At 45.2% G+C, this 25,301-nt stretch overlaps 1 protein-coding gene across 1 annotated transcript in view; it reads right to left on the bottom strand.

The window, feature by feature from the left end:
- Positions 1-24,721, bottom strand: part of LOC145259586 (uncharacterized) — a 146,995-nt gene extending 122,274 nt beyond the window's left edge. Inside the window, exons 1-5 of the mRNA XM_080117240.1 lie at positions 9,842-24,721; positions 9,215-9,610; positions 8,030-8,458; positions 6,812-7,207; positions 1,477-5,989 (exon numbers count right to left, since the gene is read on the bottom strand). Coding sequence (XP_079973366.1) covers positions 1,477-5,989; positions 6,812-7,207; positions 8,030-8,458; positions 9,215-9,610; positions 9,842-24,721 — 20,614 coding nt within the window. The remainder of the gene's footprint in view (positions 1-1,476; positions 5,990-6,811; positions 7,208-8,029; positions 8,459-9,214; positions 9,611-9,841) is intronic.
- Positions 24,722-25,301: the final 580 nt, after the last annotated feature.

Here is a 25,301-nt window from a genome sequence, read left to right as displayed (position 1 = left end):
TATTTAAGAACTATGTTTAATACATATATACTTATTTACAATTTGCATACATACATGTGTGTGTGTTTATAACACTGCTTTTTAGTTTGTGCACATATTTGTATAGCGAAATATTACATTCTTAAATTAATAGTTTATATAAATATCTATGGGGTTGGGAAAACAGAAAATTTAACCAAAAGAAAAATGAGATCCAAACCTGTGCCTAAGTATAGGGGAACTTTTAGGTAATTAAACAGTTCATTTAATATCACATTTGCCTATAGCAACACTAAAAAGCAGTTTGGTACATTAAAATTGATGTTATTATGTACTTGTACCTCTTACCATAGCAAAGTTAGACAAACAGTAGATTTTTTGTGTGGGGAAAATCAGGCTCTTATAAAAGGAGCAATCTAAATTGAGACAAAATACATTGTTTTTTTTTAATTATGTTGGGAATAAATAAAGGAAATAATATTTTGATGAGAGGGAGAGATGAAAAAGGAACAAACCAAGTTATATGTTTATCAACATTTTGTCGTTATTTCAAGACTTCCTCAGGATGATTAAATTGCAGAAAAGATACCAGTACAATATTTGAAAATATATTTGTTTTGAAAAGGATGTCTTTGTTCTATTTCAGAACAAAAAAAGTCATTGGCATTAAAAATGTGTATAGCATGTTCTTTTTCAATTACACATGCACACTTGAATTATAACAGCTTTATTTATTCCAAAAAGAACATAAATTATATCATATCTTTCAAAATATTGAGACAGTTATATAACGTTGAAAAAATATCACTCATTCCATCGTGCTATACAAATTTTGAATGCCAACGGCTTTTGCATTCTGAAATGGAATAGACATCCTTTTCAAAACAAAAATATTTTCAAATATTTTGCTGGTATTTTATTTTTTTCAATTTAATTATCCCAAGGAAATCTTGAAATAAAGACGAAACGTTGATGAACATATAACTTGGTTTGTTCCTTTTTCATCTCTCTACATATGCATGTTATATATTTATATGCACATATGTTATAATAGTTTATATACATAGATAGATATAATATATTTATAAACACACACACATATATACACGTTTTAATATATTTACATATATGCATATATTATATAGATACCAATGACATTTTAAAATATGCAGATTATATAATATGAAAAAGGGACAGGTGGTCTAGTTTATAGTGGCATCACTATTTTAATTAGCAAATTGCAACTCAATCGTCCTTATTATTCACCTTTTTTTCCTCATAATTTACATACAATAAAAAGAATAAAAGATATCACATATCACTGTATATTGCTACATATGCAATCAAAACAACTGTTTTAAACATCTTTGTGTTTTTAATTTCCAATGCAAGCTGCAAAATGAAGGCAAAACAGAGACAGATTGCTAACACACCTAGGCACACACAATTGCTTGCTGCAGGGGGAAAACTATAAAGCTCATACATATATAGTTCAACCTTTTCTTGAACGGGGCCTAGCTGACGTTGACTTGGCAGGCGAGACCATCCTTTTCTCAGGCGATGCCACACGAGAAGATTTTTGAGGACTGCAACTTCGCACACGTTGGGTACCGGGCGACTGTATGGAGGCCGAGCGCGAGTGCACTGGCGTATATTGGATTGGGGCAGATTCCATCATGCTTTTTATCTTTGCCTTCCGTAGTTTCTCAGTTTTAGTTGTTCGTTTCAAAATGACATTGCGACTGGTGGTTCGACCGCGGCTCTTTCCGTCTGATGCTTCTTCTTTCTTTCGAGAGGAAGTAGTGGAATGTTTTGAAGAATCAAAACTATCTGCTTTACGAGGTCCACCAACAAGTTTCTTAGAAGTTGTAGAGGTCTTAGTCAAAGGTTTAGTCTTTTCCATACTGCTAACTTTGGACGAACTAGATTTTGATTTTGCAGAACTGCTGCTTCCTTTGGATTTCTTTAAAGAGCTTGAAGATTTCTTAGGGCTACTGGATTTCTGTTTGGGGGCACTACTAAGGCTAGAAGACTTTTGTTTTGGGGTGCTGGTATTAGATTTCTGTTTGGAGACTGTACTACTAGATTTCTGTTTGGAGCTACTAATGCTAGAGGTTTTCTGTTTTGAACTGCTACTACTGCTAGAAGATTTTTGCTTTGAACCACTACTACTAGATTTCTTCTCTTTTTTACTTCCTTTTTCAGGGCTGGATTTTTTAGACTTGCTTTTCGATGCTTCTTTGCTGCTGACAGATTCACTTTTAGTTTTACTTTTAGAGTCTTTCTTCTTCAGTTTTTTAGTTTTGCTTTCTTTAGTCTTCGTCGGCTTGGATGTTTCCGTGATTGTTTCTGATGTTAGTATTTTAGCCCTTCTCGGGATGATCAGTTCAATCTTATTTTTCACAATACCATTTTCTGTTCTTGTTACCTGTACAATTTCTTCAGCATCTCTTTGTAAAAACTCGTTATCAATCAGCTGCAACTGCTCAATTTCAGAAAAGATCTGATTTTCAATAAGCTTGCTATCTAAATCTGACTTCGATACATAGATTTCATTCATAGAAGATATATCATTGTTCTTATTAACAGCAGTCTCAAGCTTAGAATCACATTCAGCCTCCTCATTTGTAGTTTTAACAGCAGTAGAGTCAACGTGACCATTTTCCAAAGAATCTACAATCTTGATTTCTGTACTGTAGAGAGGAGTTTCAGGTTCGATTTTTTTGGCAATGCCAATTTCACATGCTGGCATGTTTTGTTCCAAACTAACATCAGACTTAATTTGTTCTGTTAAAATAACATTCAACAAGCCCATTTGATCGGGTTCTAGATCATTTACAATGTGCGTTTCAATCAGAGTGACACTTTCAGCAGATTGGGGTTCATTGCTATCATCAGCGGAAACAATTTCATCATTAGCCATCTTAGCTGGTAAAGCCTCAATAGGTTTGCTTTCCTCAGCAGGGATATCTTCTGCATTTTTACATTCTTCACTTGGCATTGCGTCTTCAGAATAGATTTCCTCTGTAGACTTAGCTTCGCTAGCTGGTACTACCTCTGCCATTTTGGCGACTTTGGTCAGGATTTCTAGAGCAGGTCCAACTTCCTCAGCAGGTTTTGCCACATCAGCCAAGGTTTTTTCTGTAGATTTGGCTGGTTCAGTGGTGATTTCTTCTATAGGTTTCGCTGCCTCTTCAGTACGTTTGGATTCCTCAAGTATCATTTCATTTGCAGGTTTGGCTTCCTCAGCTGGTATTTCTTCTGCAGGTTTTGCTTCCTCAGCTGGTATTTCTTCTGCAGGTTTTGCTTCCTCAGCGGGTATTTCTTCTGCAGGTTTAGCCTTCTCAGCTGGTATTTCCTCTGCAGGTTTGGCTTCCTCAGCCACAACTTCTTCTGCAGGTTTAGCTTCTCCAGCTGGTATTTCTTCTGCAGGTTTCCCTTCCTCAGCAGGTATTTCCTCTGCAAGTTTGGCTAACTCCGCGGCTATTTCTTCTGCAGGTTTGGCTTCCTCAGCGGGTATTTCTTCTGCAGGCTTCGCTTCCTCAGCCACGACTTCTTCTGCAGGTTTGGCTGCCTCAGCTGGTATTTCTTCTGCAGGTTTGGCTTTCTCAGCTGGTATTTCCTCTGCAGGTTTGGCTTTCTCAGCTGGTATTTCCTCTGCAGGTTTGGCTTTCTCAGCTGGTACTTCCTCTGCAGGTTTGGCTTTCTCAGCTGGTACTTCCTCTGCAGGTTTGGCTTTCTCAGCTGGTATTTCCTCTGCAGGTTTGGCTTCCTTAGCAACAACTTCTTCTGCAGGTTTAGCATCTCCAGCTGGTATTTTTTCTGCAGGTTTGGCTTCCTCAGCTGGTATTTCTTCTGCAGGTTTGGCTTCCTCAGCTGGTATTTCTTCTGCCGGTTTGGCTTCCTCAGCAGGTATTTCTTCGGTAGGTTTGGCTTCCTCAGCGGGTATTTCTTTTGCAGGTTTGACTTCCTCAGCTGGTATTTCTTCTGCAGGTTTCACTTCCTCAGCTGGTATTTCTTCTGCAGGTTTGACTTCCTCAGCTGGTATTTCTTCCCCAGGTGTGGCTGCCGCAGCGGGTATTTCTTCTGCAGGTTTGGCTTCCTCAGCTGGTACTTCTTCTGCAGGTTTAACTTCCTCAGCTGGTATTTCTTCTGCAGGTGCGGCTTCCTCAGCAGGTATTTCTTCTGCAGGTTTGACTTCCTCAGCTGGTATTGCAGGTTTGGCTGCCTCAGCAGGTATTTCCTCTGCAGGTTTGGCTGCCTCAGCAGGTATTTCTTCTGCAGGTTTGGTTTCCTCAGCCACGCACTCTTCACCAGGTTTGGCTGCCTCAGCGTGTATTTCTTCGGCAGGTTTGGCTTCCTCAGCAGGTATTTCCTCTGCATGTTTGGCTTCCTCAGTGGGTATTTCCTCTGCAGGTTTGGCTGCTTCAGCGGGTATTTCTTCTGCAGGTTTGGCTTCCTCAGCCACGACTTCTTCTGCAGGTTTGACTGCCTCAGCGGGTATTTCTTCTGCAGGTTTGGTTTTCATGGCTGGTATTTCTTCTGCAGGTTTCCCGTCCTCAGCAGGTATTTCCTCTGCAGGTTTGGCTGCCTCAGCGGGTATTTCTTCTGCAGGTTTCGCTTCCTCAGCCACGACTTCCTCTGCAGGTTTGGCTGCCTCAGCTGGTATTTCTTCTGCAGGTTTGGCTTCCTCAGCTAGTATTTCTTCTGCAGGTATGGCTTTCTCAGCTGGTATTTCCTCTGCAGGTGTGGCTTCCTCAGCCACGACTTCTTCTGCCGGTTTGGCTGCCTCAGCTGGTATTTCTTCTGCAGGTTTGGCTTCCTCAGCGGGTATTTCTTCTGCAGGTTTTACTTCCTCAGCGGGTATTTCTTCTGCAGGTTTTTCTTCCTCAGCGGGTATTTCTTCTGCAGGTTTTACTTCCTCAGCGGGTATTTCTTCTGTAGGTTTAACTTCCTCAGCTGGTATTTCTTCGGTAGGTTTAGCTTCCTCAGCTGGTATTTCTTCGGTAGGTTTAGCTTCCTCAGCTGGTATTTCTTCTGCAGGTTTGGCTTCCTCAGCGGGTATTTCTTCTGCAGGTTTGGCTTCCTCGGTCAAAATTTCTTCAGCAGGTTTGTCTCCTCCAGCTGGTATTTCTTCTGCAGTTTTTGCTTCCTCAGCCACAACTTCTTCTGAAGGTTTCACTTCTTCAGTTGATATTTCTTCTGCAGGTTTGCCTTCCTCAGCTGGTATTTCTTCTGCAACTTTGGCTTCCTTAGCTGGTATTTCTTCTGCAGTTATTCCTTCATCAGCTGGTATTTCTTCTGCAGGTTTGGTATTCTCAGCTGGTATTTCTTCTGCAGGTTTCGGTTCATCAGCTGATATTTCTTCTGCCGGTTTGGCTTCCTCAGCTGGTATTTCTTCTGCAGGTTTGACTTCCTCAGCTGATATTTCTTCTGTAGTTTTGGCTGACTCAGCGGGTATTTCTTCTGCCGGTTTGGCTTCCTCAGCTGGTATTTCTTCTGCAGGTTTGGCTTCCTCAGCAGGTATTTCTTCTGCCGGTTTAGCTTCCTCAGCAGGTTTTTCTTCTGCAGGTTTTACTTCATCAGCAGGTATTTCTTCTGCAGGTTTTACTTCCTCAGCTGGTATTTCTTCTGCAGGTTTTACTTCCTCAGCTGGTATTTCTTTAGCAGGTTTTACTTCCTCAGCTGGTATTTCTTCAGCAGGTTTTACTTCCTCAGCTGGTATTTCTTCTACAGGTTGGGCTTCCTCAGCTGGTATTTCTTCTGCAGGTTTGACTTCCTCAGCGGATATTTCTCCTGCAAGTTTGACTTCCTCAGCTGGTATTTCTTCTGCAGGTTTGACTTCCTCAGCTATTATTTCTTCTGCCGGTTTGACTTCCTCAGCTATTATTTCTTCTGCCGGTTTGACTTCTCCAGCAGGTATTTCTTCTGGAGGTTTGGCTGCTTCAGCTGGTATTTCTTCTACCGGTTTGGCTTCCTCAGCTGGTATTTCTTCTGCGGGTATTGCTTCCTCAGCTGGTATTTCTTCTGCAGGTTTCGGTTCCTCAGCTGGTATTTCTTCTGCAGGTTTGACTTCCTCAGCTGATATTTCCTCTGCAAGTTTGGCTGACTCAGCGGGTATTTCTTCTGCCAGATTGGCTTCCTCAGCAGGTATTTCTTCTGCAGGTTTGACTTCTTCGGCAAGTATTTCTTCTGCAGGTTTGACTTCCTCAGCTGGTATTTCTTCTGCAGGTTGGGCTTCCTCAGCCGGTATTTCTTCTGCAGGTTTGACTTCCTCAGCTGGTATTTCTTCTGCAGGTTTGACTTCCTCAGCTGGTGTTTCTTCTGCAGGTTTGACTTCCTCAGCTGGTATTTCTTCTGCAGGTTTGACTTCCTCAGCTGGTATTTCTTCTGCCGGTTTGGCTTCCTCAGCAGGTATTTCTTCTGCAGGTTTTACTTCCTCAGCAGGTATTTCTTCTGCAGGTCTGACTTCCTCAGCTGGTATTTCTTCAGCAGGTTTGACTTCCTCAGCTGGTATTTCTTCTGCAGATTTTACTTCCTCAGCTGGTATTTCTTCTGCAGGTTGGGCTTCCTCAGCAGGTATTTCTCCTGTAGGTTTTACTTCCTCAGCTGGTATTTCTTCCGCAGGTTTGACTTCCTCAGCTATTATTTCTTCTGCCGGTTTGACTTCTCCAGCAGGTATTTCTTCTGGAGGTTTGGCTGCCTCAGCTGGTATTTCTTCTACCGGTTTGGCTTCCTCAGCTGGTATTTCTTCTGCAGGTATTGCTTCCTCAGCTGGTATTTCTTCTGCAGATTTCGGTTCCTCAGCTGGTATTTCTTCTGCAGGTTTTACTTCCTCAGTTGATATTTCCTCTGCAGGTTTGGCTGACTCAGCGGGTATTTCTTCTGCAGGTTTGACTTCCTCAGCTGGTATGTCTTCTGCAGGTTTGACTTCCTCAGCTGGTATTTCTTCTGCAGGTTTGACTTCCTCAGCAGGTATTTCTTCTGCCGGTTTGACTTCCTCAGCTGGTATTTCCTCTGCGGGTTTGGCTGCCTCAGCGGGTATTTCCTCCGCAGGTTTGGCTTCCTTAGCCACAACTTGTTCTGCAGCTTCGGCATCATCAGCTGGAAGTTCTTCAGGTTTGGCTTCCTCAGTGGATATTTTCTCTGCAGGTTTGGCTGCCTCCGCAGGTATTTCTTCTGCAGGTTTGGCTGCCTCGGCGGGTATTTCTTCTGCGGGTTTGGCTTCCTCAGCTGGTATTTCTTCTGCAGGTTTGGCTTCCTCAGCAGGTATTTCTTCTGCAGGTTTGACGTCTCCAGCTGGTATTTCTTCTGCAGGTTTGGCTTCCTCAGCAGGTATTTCTTCTGCAGGTTTGGCTGCCTCAACGGGTATTTCTTCTGCAGGTTTGGCTGCCTCGGCGGGTATTTCTTCTGCGGGTTTGGCTTCCTCAGCTGGTATTTCTTCTACCGGTTTGGCTTCCTCAGCAGGTATTTCTTCTGCAGGTTTGACTTCTACAGCTGGTATTTCTTCTGCAGGTTTGACTTCCTCTGCTGGTATTTCTTCTGCAGGTTTTACTTCCTCAGCAGGTATTTCTTCTGCAGGTCTGACTTCCTCAGCTGGTATTTCTTCAGCAGGTTTGACTTCCTCAGCTGGTATTTCTTCTGCAGGTTTGACTTCCTCAGCTGGTATTTCTTCTGCAGATTTTACTTCCTCAGCTGGTATTTCTTCTGCAGGTTGGGCTTCCTCAGCAGGTATTTCTCCTGCAGGTTTTACTTCCTCAGCTGGTATTTCTTCTGCCGGTTTGGCTTCCTCAGCTGGTATTTCTTCTGCAGGTTGGGCTTCCTCAGCAGGTATTTCTCCTGCAGGTTTGACTTCCTCAGCTGGTATTTCTTCCGCAGGTTTGACTTCCTCAGCTATTATTTCTTCTGCCGGTTTGACTTCTCCAGCAGGTATTTCTTCTGGAGGTTTGGCTGCCTCAGCTGGTATTTCTTCTACCGGTTTGGCTTCCTCAGCTGGTATTTCTTCTGCAGGTATTGCTTCCTCAGCTGGTATTTCTTCTGCAGGTTTGACTTCCTCAGCTGGTATGTCTTCTGCAGGTTTGACTTCCTCAGCTGGTATTTCTTCTGCAGGTTTGACTTCCTCAGCAGGTATTTCTTCTGCCGGTTTGACTTCCTCAGCTGGTATTTCCTCTGCGGGTTTGGCTGCCTCAGCGGGTATTTCCTCTGCGGGTTTGGCTGCCTCAGCGGGTATTTCCTCCGCAGGTTTGGCTTCCTTAGCCACAACTTGTTCTGCAGCTTCGGCATCATCAGCTGGAAGTTCTTCAGGTTTGGCTTCCTCAGTGGATATTTTCTCTGCAGGTTTGGCTGCCTCCGCAGGTATTTCTTCTGCAGGTTTGGCTGCCTCGACGGGTATTTCTTCTGCAGGTTTGGCTGCCTCGGCGGGTATTTCTTCTGCGGGTTTGGCTTCCTCAGCTGGTATTTCTTCTGCAGGTTTGACTTCCTCAGCAGGTATTTCTTCTACAGGTTTGACTTCTCCAGCTGGTATTTCTTCTGCAGGTTTGGCTTCCTCAGCAGGTATTTCTTCTGCAGGTTTGGCTGCCTCAACGGGTATTTCTTCTGCAGGTTTGGCTGCCTCGGCGGGTATTTCTTCTGCGGGTTTGGCTTCCTCAGCTGGTATTTCTTCTGCCGGTTTGGCTTCCTCAGCAGGTATTTCTTCTGCAGGTTTTACTTCCTCAGCAGGTATTTCTTCTGCAGGTTTTACTTCCTCAGCAGGTATTTCTTCTGCAGGTCTGACTTCCTCAGCTGGTATTTCTTCAGCAGGTTTGACTTCCTCAGCTGGTATTTCTTCTGCAGGTTTGACTTCCTCAGCTGGTATTTCTTCTGCAGATTTTACTTCCTCAGCTGGTATTTCTTCTGCAGGTTGGGCTTCCTCAGCAGGTATTTCTCCTGCAGGTTTGACTTCCTCAGCTGGTATTTCTTCCGCAGGTTTGACTTCCTCAGCTATTATTTCTTCTGCAGGTTGGGCTTCCTCAGCAGGTATTTCTCCTGCAGGTTTGACTTCCTCAGCTGGTATTTCTTCCGCAGGTTTGACTTCCTCAGCTATTATTTCTTCTGCCGGTTTGACTTCTCCAGCAGGTATTTCTTCTGGAGGTTTGGCTGCCTCAGCTGGTATTTCTTCTACCGGTTTGGCTTCCTCAGCTGGTATTTCTTCTGCAGGTATTGCTTCCTCAGCTGGTATTTCTTCTGCAGGTTTTACTTCCTCAGTTGATATTTCCTCTGCAGGTTTGGCTGACTCAGCGGGTATTTCTTCTGCAGGTTTGACTTCCTCAGCTGGTATGTCTTCTGCAGGTTTGACTTCCTCAGCTGGTATTTCTTCTGCAGGTTTGACTTCCTCAGCAGGTATTTCTTCTGCCGGTTTGACTTCCTCAGCTGGTATTTCCTCTGCGGGTTTGGCTGCCTCAGCGGGTATTTCCTCCGCAGGTTTGGCTTCCTTAGCCACGACTAGTTCTGCAGCTTCGGCATCATCAGCTGGAAGTTCTTCAGGTTTGGCTTCCTCAGTGGATATTTTCTCTGCAGGTTTGGCTGCCTCCGCATGTATTTCTTCTGCAGGTTTGGCTGCCTCGGCGGGTATTTCTTCTGCGGGTTTGGCTTCCTCAGCTGGTATTTCTTCTGCAGGTTTGGCTTCCTCAGCAGGTATTTCTTCTGCAGGTTTGACTTCTACAGCTGGTATTTCTTCTGCAGGTTTGGCTTCCTCTGCTGGTATTTCTTCTGCAGGTTTTACTTCCTCAGCAGGTATTTCTTCTGCAGGTCTGACTTCCTCAGCTGGTATTTCTTCTGCAGGTTTGACTTCCTCAGCTGGTATTTCTTCTGCAGGTTTGACTTCCTCAGCTGGTATTTCTTCTGCAGATTTTACTTCCTCAGCTGGTATTTCTTCTGCAGGTTGGGCTTCCTCAGCAGGTATTTCTCCTGCAGGTTTTACTTCCTCAGCTGGTATTTCTTCTGCCGGTTTGGCTTCCTCAGCTGGTATTTCTTCTGCAGGTTGGGCTTCCTCAGCAGGTATTTCTCCTGCAGGTTTGACTTCCTCAGCTGGTATTTCTTCCGCAGGTTTGACTTCCTCAGCTATTATTTCTTCTGCCGGTTTGACTTCTCCAGCAGGTATTTCTTCTGGAGGTTTGGCTGCCTCAGCTGGTATTTCTTCTACCGGTTTGGCTTCCTCAGCTGGTATTTCTTCTGCAGGTTTGACTTCCTCAGCTGGTATGTCTTCTGCAGGTTTGACTTCCTCAGCTGGTATTTCTTCTGCAGGTTTGACTTCCTCAGCAGGTATTTCTTCTGCCGGTTTGACTTCCTCAGCTGGTATTTCCTCTGCAGGTTTGGCTGCCTCAACGGGTATTTCTTCTGCAGGTTTGGCTGCCTCGGCGGGTATTTCTTCTGCAGGTTTGGCTGCCTCGGCGGGTATTTCTTCTGCAGGTTTGACTTCTCCAGCTGGTATTTCTTCTGCAGGTTTGGCTTCCTCAGCAGGTATTTCTTCTGCAGGTTTGGCTGCCTCAACGGGTATTTCTTCTGCAGGTTTGGCTGCCTCGGCGGGTATTTCTTCTGCGGGTTTGGCTTCCTCAGCTGGTATTTCTTCTGCAGGTTTGGCTTCCTCAGCAGGTATTTCTTCTGCAGGTTTGACTTCCTCTGCTGGTATTTCTTCTGCTGGTTTGACTTCCTCAGCTGGTATTTCTTCTGCCGGTTTGGCTTCCTCAGCAGGTATTTCTTCTGCAGGTTTTACTTCCTCAGCAGGTATTTCTTCTGCAGGTCTGACTTCCTCAGCTGGTATTTCTTCAGCAGGTTTGACTTCCTCAGCTGGTATTTCTTCTGCAGGTTTGACTTCCTCAGCTGGTATTTCTTCTGCAGATTTTACTTCCTCAGCTATTATTTCTTCTGCAGGTTGGGCTTCCTCAGCAGGTATTTCTCCTGCAGGTTTGACTTCCTCAGCTGGTATTTCTTCCGCAGGTTTGACTTCCTCAGCTATTATTTCTTCTGCCGGTTTGACTTCTCCAGCAGGTATTTCTTCTGGAGGTTTGGCTGCCTCAGCTGGTATTTCTTCTACCGGTTTGGCTTCCTCAGCTGGTATTTCTTCTGCAGGTATTGCTTCCTCAGCTGGTATTTCTTCTGCAGGTTTTACTTCCTCAGTTGATATTTCCTCTGCAGGTTTGGCTGACTCAGCGGGTATTTCTTCTGCAGGTTTGACTTCCTCAGCTGGTATGTCTTCTGCAGGTTTGACTTCCTCAGCTGGTATTTCTTCTGCAGGTTTGACTTCCTCAGCAGGTATTTCTTCTGCCGGTTTTACTTCCTCAGCTGGTATTTCCTCTGCGGGTTTGGCTGCCTCAGCGGGTATTTCCTCCGCAGGTTTGGCTTCCTTAGCCACGACTTGTTCTGCAGCTTCGGCATCATCAGCTGGAAGTTCATCAGGTTTGGCTTCCTCAGTGGATATTTTCTCTGCAGGTTTGGCTGCCTCCGCAGGTATTTCTTCTGCGGGTTTGGCTTCCTCAGCTGGTATTTCTTCTGCAGGTTTGGCTTCCTCAGCAGGTATTTCTTCTGCAGGTTTGACTTCTCCAGCTGGTATTTCTTCTGCAGGTTTGGCTTCCTCAGCAGGTATTTCTTCTGCAGGTTTGACTTCTCCAGCTGGTATTTCTTCAGCAGGTTTGGCTTCCTCAGCAGGTATTTCTTCTGCAGGTTTGGCTTCCGCAGCTTGTATTTCCTCTGCGGGTTTGGCTGCCTCAGCGGGTATTTCCTCTGCAGGTTTGGCTTCCTTAGCCACGACTTCGGCATCCTCAGCTGGAAGTTCTTCAGGTTTGGCTTCCTCAGCTGGTATTTCTTCTGCAGGTTTTACTTCCTCAGCTAGTATTTCTTCTGCAGGTTTTACTTCATCAGCAGGTATTTCTTCTGCAGGTTTGACTTCCTCAGCAGGTATTTCTTCTGCAGGTTTCGCTTCCTCAGCTGGTATTTCGTCTGCAGGTTTCGCTTCCTCAGCGGATATTTCCTCTGCAGGTTTCGCTTCCTCAGCTGGTATTTCTTCTGCAGGTTTCGCTTCCTCCGCGGGTATTTCCTCTACAGGTTTGGCTGCCTCAGCGGGTATTTCTTCTGCAGGTTTCGCTTCCTCAGCTGGTATTTCTTCTGCAGGTTTCGCTTCCTCAGCTGGTATTTCTTCTGCAGGTTTCGCTTCCTCAGCTGGTATTTCTTCTGCAGGTATCGCTTCCTCAGCTGGTATTTCTGCTGCAGGTTTAGATTCCTCAGCGGGTATTTCTTCTGCAGGTTTGGCTTCCTCAGCCACAATTTCTTCTGCAGGTTCCGCTTCTGCAGCTGGTTTTTCCTCTGCAGGTTTGGCTTCCTCCGCCCCAACTTCTTCTGCCGGTTTAACTTCCTCAGCTAGTATTTCATCTTCAGGTTTCGCTTCTCCAGCTTGTATTTCTTCAGCAGGTTTGGCTGCCTCAGCTGGTATTTCTTCTATTGGTTTGACTTCCTCAGCTGGTATTTCTTCCTCAGGTTTGGCTTCCTCAGCAGGTTTGGTTGCCTCAGTGGGTATTTCCTCTGCAGGTTTGGCTTCCTCAGCTGGTACTTCTGCAGGTTTGGCTTCCTCAGCTGGTACTTCTTCTGCAGGTTTGGCTTCCTCAGCTGGTACTTCTCCTGCAGGTTTGGCTTCCTCAGCTGGTACTTCTTCTGCAGGTTTGGCTTCCTCAGCTGGTACTTCTTCTGTAGGTTTGGCTTCCTCAGCTGGTACTTCTTCTGCAGGTTTGACTTCCTCAGCTGGTATTTCTTCTGCAGGTTTGGCTTCCTCAGCCACAACTTCTTCTGCAGGTTTAGCTTTCTCAGCGGGTATTTCTTCCGCAGGTTTTGCTTCCTCAGCCACAATTTCTTCTGCAGGTTTGGCTTCTCCCGCTGGTATTTCATCTGCAGGTTTTGCATCATCAGCGGATATTTCCTCTGCAGGTTTAGCTGCCTCCGCTGGTATTTCCTCTACAGGTTTGGCTGCCTCAAAGGGTATTTCTTCTGCCGGTTTGGCGTCCTCAGCCACGACTTCTTCTGCAGGTTTGGCTTCCTCAGCGGGTATTTTTTCAGCAAGTTTTGCTTCTACAGCCACAATTACTTCTGCAGGATTTGCTTCTCTAGCTGGTATTTCTTTTGCATGGTTAACTTCCTCAGCCACGACGTCTGGAGCTTTCCCCTCCTCAGCTGGTATTTCTTCTGCAGGTTTGGTTTCCTTAGCCACAACGTCTTCTGCAGGTTTGGCTTCTCCAGCTGGTATTTCTTCTGCAAGTGTGGCCTCCTCAGCTTGTACTTCTTCTGCAGGTTTGGCTTCCTCAGCTTGTACTTCTTCTGCAGGTTTGGCTTCCTCAGCTGGTATTTCTTCTGCAGGTTCGGCTTCCTCAGCTGGTATTTCTTCTGCAGGTTCGGCTTCCTCAGCTGGTACTTCTTCTGAAGGTTTGACTTCCTCAGCTTGTACTTTTTCTGCAGGTTTGGCTTCCTCAGCTGGTATTTCTTCTGCAGGTTTCACTTCCTCAGCGGGTATTTCCTCTGCAGGTTTGGCTTCCTCCGCGGGTATTTCCTCTGCAGGTTCGGCTGCCTCAGCGGGTATTTCTTCTACAGGTTTTACTTCCTCAGCCACAACGTCTTCTGCAGGTTTTGCTGCCTCAGCTTGTATTTCTTCTGCAGGTTTCCCTTCCTCCGCCACGACTTCTTCTGAAGGTTTCACTTCCTCAGCTGGTATTTCTTCTGCCGGTTTTGTTTCCTCAGCTGGTATTTCTTCTGAAGGTTTGTCTTCCTCAGTCACTACGTTTTCTGCAAGTTTGGTTTCTTCAGATGTTATTTCTTCTCCAGGTTTGGCTTCCTCAGCTGGTATTTCCTCTGCAGGTTTAGTTTCTTCAGCTGATATTTCTTCTGCAGGTTTGGCTTCCTCAGCTGGTACTTCTTCTGCAGGCTTCGCTTCCTCAGCCGGTACTTCTTCTGCAGGTTTCGCATCCTCAGCTGGTATTTCTTCTGAAGGTTTAGCTTCCTCAGCTGATATTTCTTCTGCAGGTTTCGCTTCCTCAGCTGGTACTTCTTCTGCAGGCGTCGCTTCCTCAGCTGGTACTTCTTCTGCAGGCGTCGTTTCCTCAGCTGGTACTTCTGCAGGTTTCGCATCCTCAACTGGAATTTCTTCTGAAGGTTTAGCTTCCTCAGCTGATATTTCTTCTGCAGGCTTCGCTTCCTCAGCCGGTACTTCTTCTGCAGGTTTCGCATCCTCAGCTGGTATTTCTTCTGAAGGTTTAGCTTCCTCAGCTGATATTTCTTCTGCAGGTTTCGCTTCCTCAGCTGGTACTTCTTCTGCAGGCGTCGCTTCCTCAGCTGGTACTTCTTCTGCAGGCGTCGTTTCCTCAGCTGGTACTTCTGCAGGTTTCGCATCCTCAACTGGTATTTCTTCTGAAGGTTTAGCTTCCTCAGCTGATATTTCTTCTGCAGGTTTCGCTTCCTCAGCTGGTACTTCTTCTGCAGGTTTGGCTTCCTCAGCTGGTACTTCTCCTGCAGGTTTGGCTTCCTCAGCTGGTACTTCTTCTGCAGGTTTGGCTTCCTCAGCTGGTACTTCTTCTGTAGGTTTGGCTTCCTCAGCTGGTACTTCTTCTGCAGGTTTGACTTCCTCAGCTGGTATTTCTTCTGCAGGTTTGGCTTCCTCAGCTGGTATTTCTTCCGCAGGTTTTGCTTCCTCAGCCACAATTTCTTCTGCAGGTTTGGCTTCTCCCGCTGGTATTTCATCTGCAGGTTTCGCTTTTTCAGCTGGTATTTCCTCAGCAGGTTTCGCTTCCTCAGCAGATATTTCCTCTGCAGGTTTGGCCTCCCTAGCCACGATTTCTTCTGCAGGTGTACCTTCTCCAGCTGATATTTCTCCTGCAGGTTTGGCTTCCTCAGTTGGTAGTTCTACTGCAGGTTTGTGTTCCTTGGCTGGTATTTCTTCAGCAGGTTTGACTTCCTCAGCTGGTATTTCTTCTCCAGGTTTGACTACTTCACCTGGTATTTCTTCTGCAGCTTTCGCTTCCTCAGCTGGTATTTCTTCTCCAGGTTTGGGTACCTCTGCGGGTCTTTCCTCTGCAGGTTTGGCTGGCTCAGTGGGTATTTCTTCTGCAGGTTTGGCTTCCTCAGGCAGGACCTCTTCTGATAGTTTCATTTCTTCAGCTGATATTTCTTCTGCAGGTTTCGCTTCCTCAGCTGGTATTTCTTCTGCAGGTTTCGCATCCTCAGCTGGTATTTCTTCTGCAGGTTTCGCTTCCTCAGCTGGTATTTCTTCTGCAGGTTTCGCTTCCTCAGCTGGTACTTCTTCTGCAGGTGTAACTTCCTTAGCTGGTATTTCTTCTGCAGGTTTCACTTCCTCAGCTGATATTTCTTCTGCAGGTTTCGCTGCCTCAACTGGTTTGTCTTCTGCAGGTTTCGCATCCGCAGCTGGTATTTTTCCTGCAGGTTTTGCATCCGCAGCTGGTATTTCTTCTGCAGTTTTCGCTTTCTCAGCTGGTAGTTCTTCAGCAGTTTTAGCTTCCTTAGCTGGTATTTCTTCTGTAGGTTTCGCATCCTCAGCTACTATTTCTTCTGCAGGTTTGGCTTCCTCAGCTGGTATTTCTTCTGCAGGTTTCACTTTCTCAGCTGGTATTTCTTCTGCAGGTTTCGCTTTTTCAGCTGGTATATCCTCAGCAGGTTTGGCTTCCTCAGCTGGTATTTCTTCTGCAGGTTTTGCTTCCTCAACCACGATTTCTTCTGCAGGTTTAACTTCTTCAGCTGACATTTCTCCTGCAGGTTTGGATTCCTCAGCTGGTATTGTTTCTGCAGGTTTGACTTCTTCAGCTGGTATTTTTTCTGCAGGTTTGACTTCTTGAGCTGTTATGTCTTCTGCAGGTTTGACTTCTTCAGCTGTTATGTCTCCTGCAGGTTTGACTTCTTCAGCTGGTATTTCTTCTGCAGGTGTGACTTCTTCAGCTGGTATTTCCTCTGCAGGTTTGACTTCTTCAGCTGGTATTTCTTCTGCAGGGTTGACTTCTTCAGCTGGTATTTCTTCTGCAGGTTTGACTTCCTCAGCTGGTATTTCTTCTGCAGGTTTGACTTCTTCAGCTGGTATTTCTTCTGCAGCTTTCGCTTCCTCAGCAGATATTTCCTCTGCAGGTTTGGCCTCCCTAGCCACGATTTCTTCTGCAGGTGTACCTTCTTCAGCTGATATTTCTCCTGCAGGTTTGGCTTCCTCAGTTGGTAGTTCTACTGCTGGTTTGGTTTCCTTGGCTGGTATTTCTTCAGCAGGTTTGACTTCCTCAGCTGGTATTTCTTCTCCAGGTTTGACTACTTCAGCTGGTATTTCTTCTGCAGCTTTCGCTTCCTCAGCTGGTATTTCTTCTGCAGCTTTCGCTTCCTCAGCTGGTATTTCTTCTGCAGGTTTGGGTACCACTGCGGGTCTTTTCTCTGCAGGTTTGGCTTGCTCAGTGGGTATTTCTTCTGCAGGTTTCGCTTCCTCAGGCAGGACTTCTTCTGATAGTTTCACTTCCTCAGCTGATATTTCTTCTGCAGGTTTCGCATGCTCAGCTGGTATTTCTTCTGCAGGTTTCGCTTCCTCAGCTGGTATTTCTTCTGCAGGTTTCGCTTCCTCAGCTGGTATTTCTTCTGAAGGTTTCGCTTCCTCAGCTGGTATTTCTTCTGCAGGTTTCGCTTCCTCAGCTGGTACTTCTTCTGCAGGTGTAACTTCCTTAGCTGGTACTTCTTCCGCAGGTTTTGCTCCCTCAGCTGGTACTTCTTCTGCAGGTTTCGCTTCCTCAGCTGATATTTCTTCTGCAGGTTTAACTTCCTCAGCTGGTACTTCTTCTGCAGGTTTCGCTTCCTCAGCTGGTATTTCTTCTGCAGGTTTCGCTTCCTCAGCTGGTATTTCTTCTGTAGGTTTCGCTGCCTCAACTGGTATGTCTTCTGCAGGTTTTGCATCTGCAGCTGGTATTTCTCCTGCAGGTTTTGCATCCGCAGCTGGTATTTCTTCTGCAGTTTTCGCTTTCTCAGCTGGTATTTCTTCTGCAGTTTTAGTTTCCTTAGCTGGTATTTCTTCTGTAGGTTTCGCATCCTCAGCTACTATTTCTTCTGCAGGTTTGGCTTCCTCAGCTGGTATTTCTTCTGCAGGTTTCACTTTCTCAGCTGGTATTTCTTCTGCAGGTTTCGCTTTTTCAGCTGGTATTTCCTCAGCAGGTTTGGCTTCCTCAGCTGGTATTTCTTCTGCAGGTTTTGCTTCCTCAACCACGATTTCTTCTGCAAGTTTAACTTCTTCAGCTGACATTTCTCCTGCAGGTTTCGCATCCTCAGCTACTATTTCTTCTGCAGGTTTGGCTTCCTCAGCTGGTATTTTTTCTGCAGGTTTGACTTCTTCAGCTGTTATGTCTCCTGCAGGTTTGACTTCTTCAGCTGGTATTTCTTCTGCAGGTGTGACTTCTTCAGCTGGTATTTCCTCTGCAGGTTTGACTTCTTCAGCTGGTATTTCTTCTGCAGGGTTGACTTCTTCAGCTGGTATTTCTTCTGCAGGTTTGACTTCTTCAGCTGGTATTTCTTCTGCAGCTTTCGCTTCCGCAGCTGGTATTTCTTCTGTAGGTTTGGGTACCTCTGCGGGTATTTCCTCTGCAGGTTTGGCTGGCTCAGTGGGTATTTCTTCTGCAGGTTTGACTTCCTCAGGCAGGACTTCTTCTGATGATTTAACTTCCTCAGCTGGTATTTCATCTGAAGGTTTAGCTTCCTCAGCTGGTATTTCTTCTCCAGGTTTCGCTTCCTCAGCTGGTACTTCTCCTGCAGGTTTCGTTTCCTCAGCTGGTATTTCTTCTGCAGGTTTCACTTCTTCAGCCACTACTTCTTCTGAAGGTTTCGCTTTCTCAGCTGGTATTTTTTCTTCAAGTTTAAGTTCCTCAGCTGGTACTTCTTCTGCAGGTTTCGCTTCCTCAGCTGGTATTTCTTCTGCAGGTTTCGCATCCTCAGCTGGTATTTCTTCTGCAGGTTTGACTTCCTCAGCTGATATTTCTTCTGCAGGTGTCACTTCCTCAGCTGATATTTCTTCTGCAGGTTTAGGATCCTCAGCTGGTATTTCTTCTTCAGGTTTCGCTTCCTTAGCTGATATTTCTTCTGCAGGTTTAGGATCCTCAGCTGATATTGCTTCTGCAGGTTTGACTTCCTCAGCTGATATTTCTTCTGCAGGTTTAGGATCCTCAGCTGGAATTTCTTCTACAGGTTTCACTTCCTCAGCTGATATTTCTTCTGCAGGTGTAAGATACTCAGCTGATATTTCTTCTGCAGGTTTGACTTCCTCAGCTGATATTTCTTTTGCAGGTTTAGGATCCTCAGCTGATATTTCTTCTGCAGGTTTCACTTCCTCAGCTGATATTTCTTCTGCAGGTTTCGGATCCTCAGCTGATATTTCTTCTGCAGGTTTCACTTCCTCAGCTGATATGTCTTCTGCAGGTTGAGGATCCTCAGCTGGTATTTCTTCTGCAGGTTTGGCTTCTTCAGCTGATATTTCTTCTGCAGGTTTAGCATCCTCAGCTGATATTTCTTCTGCAGGTTTAGCATCCTCAGCCGATATTTCTTCTGTAGGTGTCGCCTCTTCAGCTGGTATTTCTTCTGCAGGTTTGGCTTCATCAGCTGGTATTTCTTCTGCGTGTTTGGCTTCTTCAGCTGGTATTTCTGCAGCAGGTTTGTCTTCCCCAGCTGGTACTACTTTTGCAGATTTGGCTTCATCATCCACGCCTTCCTCTGCAGGTTTCGCTGCCTCCGCTGGTAATTCTTCTGCAGGTTTTACTTCCTCAGCTTGTATTTCTTTTTCTGGTTTGCATTTCTCAGTGGGTATTTTTTCTGGAGGTTTGGCTTTCTCAACTGGTATTTCTTCTGCAGTTTTGCCTTCTTCAGCCAGCCCTTCTTCTGCAGGTTTGGCTTTGTCAGCTGTTATTTCTTCCACAGGCTCGGCTTTATCAGCTGGTATTTCTTCCGCAGGTTTAACTTCTTCAGCCGGCATAGCTTCTTTAGGTTTTGTCACCTCAACCAAAACGGCCTCTGCAGATGTGGCTTCTATTGTTTTAGGTAATGCCTCGGCAGGTGTAATTATAACAATAGGTGCATCTTCAAGAAGTTTATTCTGTAAAGGAAATGATTTTTCTTCAATAAAAGTTTTCTCTGTAAGTTTGTTGTCATGAACAAGAGTTTCCTCTGCAAGAGTACTCTCAACAACCAGAATTTCCTCTGCAGTTTTACTTTCTTCAACGGATGCTTCCTCTGCAGGTTTACTTTCTTCAACAGATGCTTCCTCTGAAGGTTTACTTTCTGCAATGGGAACTTCCTCTGTAGGTTTACTTTCTGCAATGGTAACTTCCTCTGCAGGTTTAATCTCCTCGACAGGTGCTTCCTCTGCAGGCTTACTCTCCACAGGTGCTTCCTCTGCAGGTTTACTCTCCTCAACAGGTTCTTCCTCTGCAGGTTTACTCTCCTCAACAGGTGCTTCCTCTGCAGGTTTACCCTCCTCAACAAGTGCTTCTTCTGCAGGTTTACTCTCCTCAACAGGTGCTTCCTCTGCAGGTTTACTCTCCTCAACAGGTGCTTCCTCTGCAGGTTTACTCTCCTCAACAAGTGCTTCTTCTGCAGGTTTACTCTCCTCACCAAGTGCTTCTTCTGCAGGTTTAGCATCCTCAACAGGTGCTTCTTCTGCAGGTTTACTCTCCTCAACAGGTGCTTCTTCTGCAGGTTTACTCTCCCCAACAGGTGCTTCCTCTGCAGGTTTACTCTCCTCAACAGGTGCTTCCTCTGCAGGTTTACTCTCCTCAATAGGTGCTTCCTCTGCAGGTTTACTCTCCTCAACAGGTGCTTCCTCTGCAGGTTTACTCTCCTCAACAGGTGCTTCTTCTGCAGGTTTACTCTCCTCAACAAGTGCTTCTTCTGCAGGTTTACTCTCCTCAACAAGTGCTTCTTCTGCAGGTTTACTCTCCTCAACAAGTGCTTCTTCTGCAGGTTTACTCTCCTCAACAGGTGCTTCTTCTGCAGGTTTACTCTCCTCAACAAGTGCTTCTTCTGCAGGTTTACTATCCTCAACAAGTGCTTCCTCTGCAGGTTTACTATCCTCAACAAGTGCTTCCTCTGCAGGTTTACTCTCCTCAACAGGTGCTTCCTCTGCAGGTTTACTCTCCTCAACAGGTGCTTCCTCTGCAGGTTTACTCTCCTCAACAGGTGCTTCCTCTGCAGGTTTACTATCCTCAACAGGTGCTTCCTCTGCAGGTTTACTCTTCTCAACAGGTGCTTCTTCTGCAGGTTTACTCTCCTCAACAGGTGCTTCCTCTGCAGGTTTACTCTCCTCAACAGGTGCTTCCTCTGCAGGTTTACTCTCCTCAACAGGTGCTTCCTCTGCAGGTTTACTCTTCTCAACAGGTGCTTCTTCTGCAGGTTTACTCTCCTCAACAGGTGCTTCCTCTGCAGGTTTACTCTCCTCAACAGGTGCTTCCTCTGCAGGTTTACTCTCCTCAACAGGTGCTTCCTCTGCAGGTTTACTCTCCTCAACAGGTGCTTCTTCTGCAGGTTTACTCTCCTCAACAAGTGCTTCCTCTGCAGGTTTACTCTCCTCAACAAGTGCTTCCTCTGCAGGTTTACTCTCAACAAGTGCTTCCTCTGCAGGTTTACTCTCCTCAACAAGTGCTTCCTCTGCAGGTTTACTCTCCTCAACAAGTGCTTCCTCTGCAGGTTTACTCTCAACAGGTGCTTCTTCTGCAGGTTTACTCTCCTCAACAGGTGCTTCCTCTGCAGGTTTACTCTCCTCAACAAGTGCTTCCTCTTCAGGTTTACTATCCTCAACAGGTGCTTCCTCTGCAGGTTTACTATCCTCAACAGGTGCTTCCTCTGCAGGTTTACTCTCCTCAACAGGTGCTTCTTCTGCAGGTTTACTATCCTCAACAGGTGCTTCCTCTGCAGGTTTACTATCCTCAACAGGTGCTTCCTCTGCAGGTTTACTCTCCTCAACAGGTACTTCCTCTGCAGGTTTACTATCCTCAACAGGTGCTTCCTCTGCAGGTTTACTCTCCTCAACAGGTGCTTCCTCTGCAGGTTTACTCTCCTCAACAGGTGCTTCCTCTGCAGGTTTACTCTCCTCAACAGGTGCTTCCTCTGCAGGTTTACTATCCTCAACAAGTGCTTCCTCTGCAGGTTTACTCTCCTCAACAAGTGCTTCCTCTGCAGGTTTACTCTCCTCAACAGGTGCTTCTTCTGCAGGTTTACTCTCCGCAACAAGTGCTTCCTCTGCAGGTTTAATCTCCTCAACAAGTGCTTCCTCTGCAGGTTTACTCTCCTCAACAGGTGCTTCTTCTGCAGGTTTACTCTCCTCAACAAGTGCTTCCTCTGCAGGTTTACTATCCTCAACAAGTGCTTCCTCTGCAGGTTTACTCTCCTCAACAGGTGCTTTCTCTGCAGGTTTACTCTCCTCAACAGGTGCTTCCTCTGCAGGTTTACTCTCCTCAACAAGTGCTTCCTCTGCAGGTTTACTCTCCTCAACAGGTGCTTCCTCTGCAGGTTTACTCTCCTCAACAGGTGCTTCTTCTGCAGGTTTAATCTCCTCAACAGGTGCTTCCTCTGCAGGTTTAATCTCCTCAACAGGTGCTTCTTCTGCAGGTTTACTCTCCTCAACAGGTGCTTCCTCTGCAGGTTTAATCCCCTCAACAGGTGCTTCTTCTGCAGGTTTACTCTCCTCAATAAGTGCTTCCTCTGCAGGTTTACTCTCCTCAACAGGTGCTTCCTCTGCAGGTTTACTCTCCTCAACAGGTGCTTCTTCTGCAGGTTTACTCTCCTCAACAGGTGCTTCCTCTGCAGGTTTACTATCCTCAACAAGTGCTTCCTCTGCAGGTTTACTATCCTCAACAAGTGCTTCCTCTGCAGGTTTACTATCCTCAACAAGTGCTTCCTCTGCAGGTTTACTCTCCTCAACAGGTGCTTCCTCTGCAGGTTTACTATCCTCAACAAGTGCTTCTTCTGCAGGTTTACTCTCCTCAACAGGTGCTTCCTCTGCAGGTTTACTATCCTCAACAAGTGCTTCCTCTGCAGGTTTACTCTCCTCACTAAGTGCTTCCTCTGCAGGTTTACTCTCCTCAACAGGTGCTTCCTCTGCAGGTTTACTCTCCTCAACAGGTACTTCCTCTGCAGGTTTACTATCCTCAACAGGTGCTTCCTCTGCAGGTTTACTCTCCTCAACAGGTGCTTCCTCTGCAGGTTTACTCTCCTCAACAGGTGCTTCCTCTGCAGGTTTACTATCCTCAACAAGTGCTTCCTCTGCAGGTTTACTCTCCTCACTAAGTGCTTCCTCTTCAGGTTTACTATCCTCAACAGGTGCTTCCTCTGCAGGTTTACTCTCCTCAACAGGTGCTTCCTCTGCAGGTTTACTATCCTCAACAAGTGCTTCCTCTGCAGGTTTACTCTCCTCACTAAGTGCTTCCTCTGCAGGTTTACTCTCCTCAACAGGTGCTTCCTCTGCAGGTTTACTCTCCTCAACAGGTACTTCCTCTGCAGGTTTACTATCCTCAACAGGTGCTTCCTCTGCAGGTTTACTCTCCTCAACAGGTGCTTCCTCTGCAGGTTTACTCTCCTCAACAGGTGCTTCCTCTGCAGGTTTACTCTCCTCAACAGGTGCTTCCTCTGCAGGTTTACTATCCTCAACAAGTGCTTCCTCTGCAGGTTTACTCTCCTCAACAAGTGCTTCCTCTGCAGGTTTACTCTCCTCAACAGGTGCTTCTTCTGCAGGTTTACTCTCCGCAACAAGTGCTTCCTCTGCAGGTTTAATCTCCTCAACAAGTGCTTCCTCTGCAGGTTTACTCTCCTCAACAGGTGCTTCTTCTGCAGGTTTACTCTCCTCAACAAGTGCTTCCTCTGCAGGTTTACTATCCTCAACAAGTGCTTCCTCTGCAGGTTTACTCTCCTCAACAGGTGCTTTCTCTGCAGGTTTACTCTCCTCAACAGGTGCTTCCTCTGCAGGTTTACTCTCCTCAACAAGTGCTTCCTCTGCAGGTTTACTCTCCTCAACAGGTGCTTCCTCTGCAGGTTTACTCTCCTCAACAGGTGCTTTCTCTGCAGGTTTACTCTCCTCAACAGGTGCTTCCTCTGCAGGTTTACTCTCCTCAACAAGTGCTTCCTCTGCAGGTTTACTCTCCTCAACAGGTGCTTCCTCTGCAGGTTTACTATCCTCAACAAGTGCTTTTTCTGCAGGTTTACTCTCCTCAACAAGTGCTTCCTCTGCAGGTTTACTCTCCTCAACATGTGCTTCCTCTGCAGGTTTACTCTCCTCACTAAGTGCTTCCTCTGCAGGTTTACTCTCCTCAACAGGTGCTTCCTCTGCAGGTTTACTCTCCTCAACAGGTGCTTCCTCTGCAGGTTTCGTTTCGTCTACTAGAACTTCTGCATCAGATTTACTTTTTTCAAAAGGAACATCTATTGTTGGTTTACTTTGTTCATTGTTTTCATCATTCAAAGTTTCCATGTTTGTGTCGACCATCTCTAATGTATCATCACTTTCTATACTTTGTGAATCATCAAATGAGAAATACTGTTCCTGATTATCATCTAGGCTTTCTTTATCAGGTGGAACAACTATTTCTTCCTTAGAATCTTTCCATTGTTTAGTTGTAAGTTTTTCTTCTTCTATCACTGTAACAGTTTCTATAATAATGCTATCACTTTTTTCCGGGCTTTGTGACCCTCCTGCTTCCACACTGCTCACTGTATCTAGTGATGTCTCCTCATTTGCAACATCTGTATTTTCACTAGTTTTAGCCTGTATATCAATATCTCTCAATGTATCAACTGAGGTATTAACTAAAGATGAGTTTATTTTGGAATTAACACTGGAGGTTTTATCATCTTCATTGACACCTACTCTTGTACCAGATCCGTTTTGATTTGCTTTTAAATCTAATGCATCAGTATAAAATGTAGGCATTCTTTCTTGATTTTCTCCACATAATTTTTCTTCAGTTGTTACTTTACAGTCTGTTTGCTTCACTAACGACAGGTCTCTTTCTATAACCGAGTTGGCTTCGGACTCTGATTCACTCTCGTCTTCTGTATTAGTAATTTCACAAGATTCCACCAAACTTATTTTAACAGGTTTTGCAGACTTGTGATCACCACCTTCTGACAAGGTTGTGGAAGGATCTTGTTCACTAAGAAGCGCTTCTTCATTAGCGCCTTTTTGTGGACAAGGTGTGCACTCTGATGTACTGAAAGATTTGGTATCCCGATCAGAATTTTCGAGAATCTGCCCAGGAGACGATATGGTATTTGGCCCAGTTTCAACAATATTAGCTTCAGGAGAACTAACACATGAAGTAATCAAATAGGTTGTCACCAAACATTCTGTATGCGGCCCACTAGGGTCAGCACGGACATCTTCTTTACAAGAAGTAGACAAAATACTTAGCGCACCTGGATAATCAGGTGATAAAGGGGAAGCAATATCAGGTGTAGCAGTATTAAACTCATAGCAAGCATCAGTTGGAGAAATGACATCACCTGATTGACTGGGGGACAAATCTTCATCTGGCGAAGGTGAAGGCAGGCTATATGAAGACATCTCCTTAGAATGGCTGTCGTCTTCATTCTCATATGTTGAGGGAGGAGAAGCTAGAATCACTCCTTCATCCCCATGAGTATCTGAAATAGTATGGCATTCAATTCTTGCAGCTATCACAAAATAAAACATGCAATCCATCATTTGTAAGATTTCCATATCCATAGATATTGCAATAACATTCTACTATTTTGTCATGGCTTTGAAAACTAATGCAACCAGAAATAATTCAATATTATAGTGACTAAGTTTACTATTTGATATACATATTATCATGCAAATTTGATCAATCTGTTTAAAAAAATATTAAAGTTGCAAAAATTTAATATTTTATAACTATAAATTATAAACTTACATATAGAAGAATCTTCGTAATACAGAGTGACCCCCCACCCCCACAAAAAAAATGCCATCTATGGAATTCTTAATAAAAATCATATTTGATCAAATTATTTGCCCCAAAATGGCACAAAGTTTTCCTTCTAAAAAATACCATGTAATCATTAATGAAATTTACAATTCTTTCAGAAATCCAATCATATTTGGTATAAATAAACTTCAGTATATGCCTGACTTGTCCACCAAATTTCAGTCATTAATGTACAGCAGACTTTGTTTTACTGACATTCAAAAATAAACACATCTGATTACAATATGCAAAATTGTCAAGAATCCTGACACACATCTCGCTCTTGGCAATGTCCTGATTTTAGCTGTGATAGTCCACTTCAGTTCAGGAATAGTC

This window comes from Euprymna scolopes, chromosome 35 (assembly GCF_053919585.1).
Source record: "Euprymna scolopes isolate OS-2025 chromosome 35, ASM5391958v1, whole genome shotgun sequence".
NCBI classification, from domain to species: domain Eukaryota; kingdom Metazoa; phylum Mollusca; class Cephalopoda; order Sepiida; family Sepiolidae; genus Euprymna; species Euprymna scolopes.
The sequence above is the reverse complement of the archived record's forward strand: the minus strand, read 5'-3'. Positions and strand labels throughout refer to the sequence as shown.